General features: G+C 38.7%; 2 protein-coding genes across 2 annotated transcripts; both read left to right on the plus strand.

Annotated features, from left to right (window-relative positions):
- The first annotated feature begins 2,308 nt into the window (after window positions 1–2,308).
- On the plus strand, window positions 2,309–3,652 carry LOC122314692. Its single transcript, XM_043130262.1, has one exon. It carries the CDS (start codon window positions 2,309–2,311, stop codon window positions 3,650–3,652), a length of 1,344 nt encoding a protein of 447 aa, XP_042986196.1.
- A 743-nt stretch (window positions 3,653–4,395) lies between these two features.
- On the plus strand, window positions 4,396–7,618 carry LOC122314764. Its single transcript, XM_043130380.1, has 5 exons — window positions 4,396–5,011; window positions 5,096–5,643; window positions 5,730–5,800; window positions 6,069–6,520; window positions 6,858–7,618. The coding sequence occupies exons 1-5, from the start codon at window positions 4,396–4,398 to the stop codon at window positions 7,616–7,618; spliced, it is 2,448 nt and encodes an 815-aa protein (XP_042986314.1).
- Window positions 7,619–10,459: the final 2,841 nt, after the last annotated feature.

The raw sequence follows: 10,459 nt of genomic DNA on the forward strand, positions 1-10,459 counted from the left end.
ATCTACATGCAAAATTGGTTAACTTGTGAACCACTTAGTTCTTGGGAGGTGGAGGAGTATGTCGAAGACGTTGACATCGAAGGTAAATGCTTTTATTTTGTTAATTTTGATTTTTTATTATTAATTTATCCATTTAACTTAACCTCTAAATTTTTTTCTTGCTTAAAGTAACCCTTTTCCTTCAACTTCAGCAACTTAACTTATGGTGATCATGTCTGCTACTAATTCTAGAGCTGCTTATGTTGGTGAGTTTGCATTTTAATCTCTTTTACATAATTTGGTTTCAATGGGTTGTAGACTGATCAGGATAAGGTATATTATTGTTGAAAATATTTTTGTTTGATGAATGCTTATGTTTTGATTGGGTAAATTATTGACTGTGTTATGAATGATGTATCATTATTATTATTATTTTCATTTGGAATTCGGTTCCTTCAAAAGGGAGATGGAAGTGATTTATAGTGAGATTATAAAGAAATTGTAAATTATTTTTTTTAAAAAAAAAATAAACTCTGAATGTTCCTACTTGATGGGGTATCACCTATCTAATATTGGAAGGTGTTTCCTAGGTTAGAAGATTGAGATCAATGCTTTCATTGTGTTTTGAGAGTTGAAAATATATTCATTGAATTATGAATTACCATATCAGATAGTGCTTTTCTAATAGACAAGTTATTCATTACGAAGTGTGAAGAACATAGGAGGACATCTTATCCTGGTGGCTGGGTTTGGATACATCTCAACTCTATTAATTTGTACAGTAAGATTATCTTCCTAACCAAATGCTAACAGAGAGTGTTTCACCTATTTTCACAAAAGACAAATTAATATATTTCTTCATTTTGACTAGGCTTAAACTATTAACTTATTTTTTTCATGGCAGCTATCACATGTTTTGTGGGATTACAGTTTGAGCACATACTTTCAATAGGAAGAAAGGAGTGAAGATCTCCATAATGATGTTGTGACGCCCCCAACTCTCATATACGAACACGTGGAAATCGAGGCGTCAGGATGATGACAACACGGGTCACGCATCCCATCGCTAAGTGACAAGTGTGTCTACAATGCAAAAAGTGTACAGTAAAAATGCAGCGGAAAAATTAAAGTCAGTCAACTAAGTACTAGAATTTTCAAATACAAATTCACTTAAATACAAGTATTACAAAAGTATTACAATTATCCTATGAAAAATATAATAAGCCAAAATATAATAACCAGAAGCGAGATATAAATCCCATCCCACAAGAAAGTGATCCTCGATCACTCCTTTGTGGAGCCACATTCTCAGGCTCTGCATCAAAATCTACAGTACCAATAAACGGTACCAAAGGTAAGTAATAATCCAAATAGCCCGCAAGATAAAAATGCATTCATTCAATAATAATATTCATGCAAATGATGACAGATGCACAAAACCTAAAAATCATTTTCGAGGAAAATGAATATTTTCCAACGCATGACAAAATCTCATTTTGGCCCAAAAACCAAGCTCATTAAAAATATCATTTGCCACTTTTCCAGAAAATGGCCCAAATATCCAATTGACACTGTAGGTGAGAATCACAGGTGGGATTCTACCACCATCCCTATAGCATGCATCGTAGGCTCCCACCACCGTCCCTGTTTACCACCATCCCTACAGTTCCTTTTACATCTCTTTCAATCTATCAGAGCACTGTAGGTGGGAATAACAGGCGAGACTCTATCACCGTCCCTACTTACCACCATCCCTACCGCGTGCACTATAGGTAGGAATCACAGGCGGAACTCTATCACCATTCCTACCGCGTGCACCGTAAGCGGGAATCACATGCAGGACTCTACCACCGTTCTTGCTTACCACCATCCCTATAGTAACTCTCTCTCAAACCGTTCATTTCAAATATACCCAAAATTAATTATCACATGAAAAACCAATTTTCAAATATACACATGAACATGTATGCAATTATGCGACAACCCAGTTTTCATTTTACAAACATGAACATGCTTGCACTATGCAATGCATGACATGAAACAAATATCCAACAACCAACAAATCCCAACATCAACCAAATGCACAAACAACTTCGTTCCTCATTCCTACGACCCCTGACTCCTCAGACTTAGTTCAGCACAACAAACCAAATTCACAGAATAATTGTTAATGCAAAATATATTTAAATCTCAAGGGTTATTATAATTCAACTTTAAATTAACATAGACAAGCAAGTGGGTTTTTTTGTTTCCATTTATACCCATTTTCTCTCTACGTGAGAATTAGGGTTTTTGTTTGCTGCCTACGTTTGGAACTTCGGTGGGCTGCATGGCCGTCGCTGATGGTGGCACCGATCGACCCTCGTTTGCTGACCTGGTGGCTGCTGTCCCCCAGCCTATTCCGGAGATGGTTCTGCCGTTTAGAACTCCGAAACTGCTTGACAGTGAAGTCTACTTCCAGTTTTCGCTTGAGGAGATTACCAAATTTGCAAAGCCCTTTCGTTACTCGGTAGTATTGAAGTTCTTGAAGCAGCGACCGTCCCTTGATGTCGTGCGTTCATTTATTCATAACCGATGGGGTCTCTTAACCTCTCCCACTGTCTTATCCATGCGACGTCCGAGGAACATTTTCGTTCGTATGGTGAATGATGCAGACTTCACAAAGGCCCTGTCCAAGGATGTATGTGAGATTAACGGTATTTCTTACCATGCGTTTAGGTGGATGCTGGACTTTACAGAGGATGAAGAGCCTTCAAAAGTTCCGGTTTGGATATCTCTCCTAGGTCTCCCTGCTAACTTTTATTGTGAATCATTCTTAAACATTTTAATGGCCCCGATTGGCACTTTCATTCGTCAGGATAATCCAACGCGGTGTGCCACTAGAACCGACGGGGCTAGACTATGTGTTGAGGTTGACGCTGCCAAGGAGCCGCTTGGCCACTTCTGGATTGGAGCTCCAAGTTTACCTTCTAGTAGGAAGCAAGAAGTGGTTTATGAAACACTTCCTGCCTACTACTGTAAGTTTCGCATGCAAGGACACAATTCACGTACCTGTCGGGCAGAACAAATAGCACAAAGGAGTAAGGCACGAGTAGAGGTGAAAGGGCAGAAAGGCATGAATGTACATGAGGAACCTGTTGATGTTCTTGGGATGAATGAAAAACCTAGTGCGGTGATTGATACAAACCCTTGTGCAGTTGGTGCAGTCGGGGGGAATGAGGAGCCGATTGCGGTTCTTGAGATTGAACTGAATGTAGTTGGTGCAGCTGGGGTCATGGGGGTGAATGAAAAAACTGTTCTTGATATAAATTCAGCTGCAGTTGGTGCAGTCGGGGTGAATGAGGATCCTGTTGGTGTAGCTAGGGGGAATGAGGAGCTGGTTGCTGTGCTTGAGGTGGAACCGAGTGTAGTGCCGAAGGGTATTTCACTAACAGCGAATGGGGTGGGGGTTGATGATAGTGCAAAGGAACTTCTTGCTATGGGGGTGATTCCCAATCATGTTGGGTTTTTGAAGATTGGTGAGGAATGCGTGGCTGTTTCCCAAGTGGATTCTTTTCTTGTATTTTCTGATTCAGTAAATGATTTAACTCTTGCAGGGGGTGGGCTTTCGAATTCTATTGTTCATGTTTCGATTGAGAAAGAGAGTGAGCATGTGGATCCTGTTATAGTTTAGGAGATGGAGGTGGTTGTGGTTGTGGTTGCACCAGAAGGTGGAACAGATGAGGCTAATGTGTTTATTGAAGACACAGTTTCTGAACCGGACCCAGAATTGCATCCAAAAGTTTTACCTCAAGAAAAAGAATACTTGACTAAATCTAAAAGCAAAGAAGGCAAAAGAAAATATATGAAAAAGAGTTTTGTTAAAATGTGAAGTTCTTCTCGGGTTCTTGCTCGATTCTCTAATCCATCTCAATGATTGATTTGATTTTTGTTTCGAACATTAGGGGTGTTGGGACCTCAAAAGGTAGGCTAAAAAAGTTAATTAGTAAGTGGAGGCCGAAAATTGTTGCTTTGTTGGAACCTTTTCAAAATCTTGACGTTGCTAAGAGATTGGGTCTTGTTTTGAGGTTTGATAACTTTATTTCAAATGAGGCGGAGGGTGGTAAAATTTGGATCTTCTGGAACAGTATTCTTGAGGTGAGGTTGGTTCAAATGGGAAGGCAATTTATCTCTCTCAAAGTTGGCGAAGGTGCTGAAAAATTTTTGCTTACGATCATCTATGCTAAATGTACCATGGTTGAACAGCGTAGTTTATGGGATGCTTTGAGTTTTCAAAATCTGGATTCTGACCCTTGTATCTTTGTGGGTGATTTCAATATTATTCGGAATGACTCCGAGCATCGAAGAGGTTGATCTCGACCTATTCAAGCTATGGAAGATTTTAATAACTAGATTCAACAGGGGGTTTTGATTGAAATGACTTCGAAGGGGAATATTTTTTCCTGGTGTAATGGCCAATATGGCCTTGCTCGTTCTTGGGCAAGGTTGGACCATGCTCTCATGGATGCCTTGTTCCTGTCGGTATTTTCTAATGCTATATGTGCTTATTTGCCTCGCTCTACTTCGGATCATGCTCCTATGATTATAGAGTTGAAGAAAGACCCTTGTTCTTATGGTCCTTCCCCTTTTCGTTTTCAACAAATATGGGTTGAACACCATAATTTTCTGGATTGTGTTCGGCAAGCTTGGTCCGTTCGGGTTGATGGTATGGCTATTCAGAATTTGGTTATCAAGTTGAAACAGACAAAATTAGCCTTGCGGGCTTGGAATATTAGGGTTTTTGGTCACACTTTGGAACGGATCTCTACTCTTGAAAATCAGATTGAGGAGCTTGAACTTCAATCTCAATTAAATTCGGATGATAATCTTGATAGAGATTTACAGATGGCCAATGCTGAGTTGGCAACGTGGCGTCATTGGGAAGAAATTGGCTTAAGCCAAATGGCAAAAGTAAAATGGGCGACGGAGGGTTACCGGAATACCAAGTTTTTTCATGCTTGCCTAGCCTTAAAGAGGAGCAAGCGGCTTCTTAGTATGCGGTCGAATGATTCAGTGTTTGAGTCTCCATAGAGCATCCATCAAGGTGCAGTTGATTATTTTTCTTCTTTTTTACAAGTTGAGCCAACTTCCGAGCAACCTAATTTTGATGGACTTATTGATCCGGTTATTTCTGATGAGGAGAATGCCTCCTTGCTTTGTGCTCCTTCATTGGAGGAAGTATATGATGCTTTGTCCTCTATTCCAGTTAACAGCGCTCCTGGCCCTGATGGTTTTGGGTCTGGATTTTATAAAAGTTGCTGGGAGGTGGTTAAAAATGATTTGTGGAAAGCAGTGTTGGAATTCTTTGACTCTAAGTCTCTACCGAAGTTTTTTACTGCTTCTTTTTTGGTGCTAATCCCAAAAGTGGACTCTCCAACAGGTTTTGATAAGTTCCGTCACATCAGTCTTTGTTCGGTTTTTTATAAACTATGCCCCAAAATTATTGTCAACCGGTTAACTGGCCTCCTGCCTCGTCTGGTCTCAATGGAACAAGGAGCCTTTATTCCAGGTAGAAGTATCTTTGAGAACATAAGTCTCACTCAGGAAATGGTTCAGTCTATTAATAAGAGGAATCATGGCAGCAATATTATGTTAAAAGTAGATATGACAAAAGCTTATGATCGTGTGAATTGAAATTTCTTGATAAAGATCATGTCGCGGTTTGGTTTTTCGCCTCAGTTTTGTGACCTGATTTATTTTTGCATATCTAGTCCCTGGTATTCAGTTATGATGAATGGGACAATAAAAGGTTTCTTCCTAGGAGGCCGTGGCATAAGACAAGGTAATCCCCTATCTCCTTATCTATTTATAATTCAACAGGAGATCCTTACCCGGATGATTTATCGTAGTGTGGCTGAGCATAGATTTGGGTAATTTCAGTAGGGAAGAGATATTCCTATTATTTCTCATTTGATGTATGTTGATGATGTAGTTATTTTCTCTAATTGGAGTCAAAGATCGGTTCGGGAGCTCCTAATTATTCTGGGGCAATATGAAAGATGGTTGGGACAAGCTATAAATAAATAAAAGTCTGCTGCGTTTTGTTCTAGTAAAATTTCCCATTCTCGAAAGAGGCGTCTTCTCTGCAACACTGGCTTCTTAGAGGGTCACTTTCCTCTTAAATATCTTGGAGTGCCCATTATGCTGGGTCGTCTTAAGCAAGTACATTTTGAAGATATGATGAATAAAATGAGGAAAAAACTCAGTGGTTGGAAAATGCGACTACTTTCTTCTGGAGGGAAACTGATTTTATTACGTCATGTTATTTCAAGCATGGCACTTCATCTTTTTACTGTTTTTCATATTCCTCAAGTTGTCATAAATAAGATAAATCAAATGATGGGTTCATTTTTTTGGGGCGAGTCAAATGGGAAGGATAAGAAGAAATGGTTAGCTTGGAAACATATGGGTATGCCTGTGGTAGAAGGAGGTATTGGGGTGAGGCTTCTCCATGAGGTTCAGACAACCTTGCACATAAGGTTTGCCTGGAATCTTCTACGAGGTAATTTTCTATGGGCCAGTTTTTTTAAGGCTAAATATGTGGGATCGAAACCTTGGTTATTAATAGATGATGCTAAAGGTTCAAGATTCTGGAGAATGATTGCTCACTGTATTCCTTTGGTTTTGAATAATTCTAAATGGAGAGTTAAAGAAGGAGATATTTATTTTTAGTATGATAAATGGCGTGATAATGGCCCTTTGATAAATGAATTGCCTCTTGTGGGTCAACCTTCGATGAAAATCAAAGAATGCCAATTGTCTGATGGATAGGATGTGAACTTGCTTGAAAATTTAGTGGGATTGGAGAATGTTGATGATATCCTTGTCTCCTTATCTAGCCCTAATTCGGGGTAAGGATGTTCTTATCTGGACCCAACCAGAGGAAGGGATGTTTTCAGTTCAGTTTGCATGGCAGTGTATTAGAGTCAGAGGAGCTTCTTTTGAATGGCATTCTTGGATTTGGCATAAAAGTCTTCCATTGAAAATGTCTAGTCATTTCTGGAAGGCATGGCACAGGGCTTTGAGTGTGGATGATAGGCTGCGTTGTGTTGGTATTTCAATTGTTTCCAAATGTGATTGTTGCTCTATTGGTCATTATGAAGACATAAATCATGTTCTCTTCGAGGGTGATTTCCCAAAAAAAATTTGGTTAACTTTCTCTAATCTATTTGGGTTACCAATGGGTAGAAATTGGGAACAGCATGTTTCCTCTTGGTTCCGGCGTGCTAAGTCGTCTTCTCAGGTGGGGGTTATTATGGGCCTCATGCCTGTCATTATTACCTGGAGACTTTGGAGGCGAAGATGTCTAGCACGAATGGAGGGCTCTTTAGAATCGTATGATACGGTTATCAAGTCAATCTCTTTTTGGGTTCGGTCGCTTGGTCTTATGGGTGATAAGTATTATAATTTGTGTCGTTTTGATGGCATGATTCTGGAGGCTTTACGTATCAGACTAGTTCCTTTAAAAGAAAGGACTTGTAAAGTGGTGCAATGGCATAAACCTCCTCTAGGATGGTTTAAACTAAACATAGATGGGAGTAGTCTTGGGAACCCGGGCTCTTGTGGTACTGGTGGTGTTATTCGCAATAATACTAGATAGCTAGTGAAAGCCTTTGCCTCACCTAGTGGAACGGGTTCCAATAATAAAGCAAAACTCCTTGCACTATTATATGGCCTGCAGGTGTGCATTTCCCTCCATCTTTCTAATGTAATCGTAGAGTTTGACTCAATGGTGATTATTTCTTGGTGGCATAGAGGTCGATGTGGGGTTTGGTATTTGGAGGATTATTGGTATGAGATCGTGGTTTTAGCCCAATCTATTAATTGTAAATTTCAGCATGTCCTACGTGAAGGTAACAAAGTAGCAGACTGGTTGCCTAAAGCTGGAGCGGCCGATGTTTCTTCAGACTATTCTAATACTTCTTCCATGCCTCGGGTCCTTCGAGGCTTGATATGGTTAGATTTATCAAGGTTTCCTTCTATACGTTGTTGTTAAGTTTGGTAGTGGTGGTTCTTGTTTTTTTTTGTTTTGGTTATAGTTTCTTTCTTGTTATGTTTGGAAGTTTTCTTTTGTTACCACGGTTTTCCTCTGCCATAAGTGAGAGTTTTATTAATAAATTCGGGCGGGCATCACTATTGGACAGGCGATTGCTCACTCTTCTTAAAAAAAATGCAAAAAAACTTTCAAGGGTTATTTAGAAAATACTTACAAATCTATAATATAATTTTTGGATGATCAATGAGCTGAAAAAATGCGTCGACAAAGCAACGTCACAGTGCAAAATGAACTATGGTCGTGGGTTTTAGAATACCCAAATTTGAATAGAGACAAACGAAGACTAGGGAAGGCTAGGGTAGGGCTTAGGGGTGTTGGTGAAGCTAATGGTAGTGGTGGTTAGCCGTGGGTGGCGGCGTAAGTGTCAATCGAAAGCCAAAAAGCACAAATCGAAGAGTGAAATGGCTGGGCTTAATTGGTGGTGGATTAGAGTTGGGAAAGGGTGGTTTGGGTAGCTGGAGGATTGGTGATAAAGTGGTGAAGAGGTAGTGGCCAATAGTGGCGCGGGAGCAAATTTGGGCTACGGCTTGGAGGTGCGCGTGAGGGCGAATGGCTACACGAGTTGGGCTGAAATTGAAGCGGGGTGGTTACCGGCCGGTGGGGAACCAAGTGGGGAGGGGGGGGGGGGGGGGAGGGATGACAGCCATGCCGACACACAGCAGTGATGGGGAAGGCTAAACCGAATGGAAGAGAAAAATGGGAGGGGGCTTGCACGCGGGAAGAGGAAAGCAGGGGAGAAGAAAGGAGAAAAATAAAAGGAAGAAAAAGGAAAAAGAAGAAGAAAAAGGGAAAATGAAAAAAGAAAAATGAAGGGAAAAAAATTGAAATCCAACATTTTCATATTGAGTCTCAAACTGATCAAACGAAAATAAATTTTAAAATGGCGAGTTAAATAAAATAATTTAAACGTAGTGACTTAATAAAATAAAATAATAAAATCCAACAACAAACTAATTTAAAATAAAGAGCATTTTAAATGATGAACAATATTAATAATAATAAAATACTTTGAAATAAATTCCACAATTAGAAATAATATAATAATACCACTAAAATAATATAAAACTTGAAACAAGTATGCCTATAATTATAATAAATAAAATAATATACTTAGTTAAAATACTCGTAAATATGGAATTTCACAGATGCAGTTTGGGTACTAATAATTCTTCAATAGGCTTGGTTTAATTATTTGCAATTCTTAATTGTTCCATCTATTTGTAATATATGTTATTGGTAAAACTATGCCATATTGATTTTCTTATATCAACACATGATTTGGCAGATGCTTATATCAAAACAGTTATCTTGTGCAGCTTACCTCAATTCCAGATTGAAGAAGTGAAGAGTAGTGACATTGTATTAGTTTAATTAGTTGTGATGTACTATTATTTATTTTGTTCTCTGTAAATTTATGTTTTGCATTGTGATGTAACAACAATGTTACATATTTTTTATTTTTATTTATTTTGTTCTTCATTTATTTTTTAAAAAAACCTTTTAAAAAGTGTTGAAATTATTATTTTTTAAATCTGGGCAATTTAAAAATGATATCAGATTTATTTTTTAAAAAACTTGCTATAAGTTTTTAAAAAAAATTATAAATTTGTTCTTTAATTATTACAAAACCCAGATTCAATCCGTTTATAACCCGGATATTCGGGTTTTAGGCCAAAAAAAAGTAAAAAAATCTGGATATTCAAATTGAATCTAGTTATCCACCAAGATTGAATCCCAATCCAGGCAGATAACTGCCTGGTTATTGGAATCTGGATCCGGTTATGGATGGATATACGGATCCAGATTCAGATGAACATCACTATGAAAATTGCCTTCGTCCTTGTTGTGGCCCTACCTATTTTTATTGTGTTTTCAGCTACAATTCCAGTAGATGCTATTGCTCTATCATTTATGAATGCCACTGCTATTGATTGGCTCTCTTTAGTATCAAACTTATTGCGTTTGGTGCGCTCCACCCTTCGTCTTATAAGGAATCATCTTTGCCAAGTGTCTTTGCCACAATATAGACCCCCAACTTAGCAATGGTGGTGACATTCATTAAGTAAATGAATTCTTTAATTTGCATGTATGCCACCTGCTTCATGATCTTTGGATGTAGCCCATAATATAGTTTTTAGCGTTCACTTCCTCTTCCATCGTCATAATTACCCTGCATTAATTCTATAGATTCTTGAGTTTCTTTGTTAATCCTTGGGAAAGAAGCAAGTACATAACTTCTTACAACTCTCCTATGAGAGAACACTAGCTCCAGAACAAAGCAACTACCCCCAACTTGTTTCCAGCATATAGCACCCTTTGTTCTTGGATGTAGTCAAAAACTGTAATAGAAGCAAACGCCGACTGCTTCGGTCAGTATGTGAAGAT

Source organism: Carya illinoinensis, chromosome 1 (assembly GCF_018687715.1).
Source record: "Carya illinoinensis cultivar Pawnee chromosome 1, C.illinoinensisPawnee_v1, whole genome shotgun sequence".
Taxonomy (NCBI): Eukaryota; Viridiplantae; Streptophyta; class Magnoliopsida; order Fagales; family Juglandaceae; genus Carya; species Carya illinoinensis.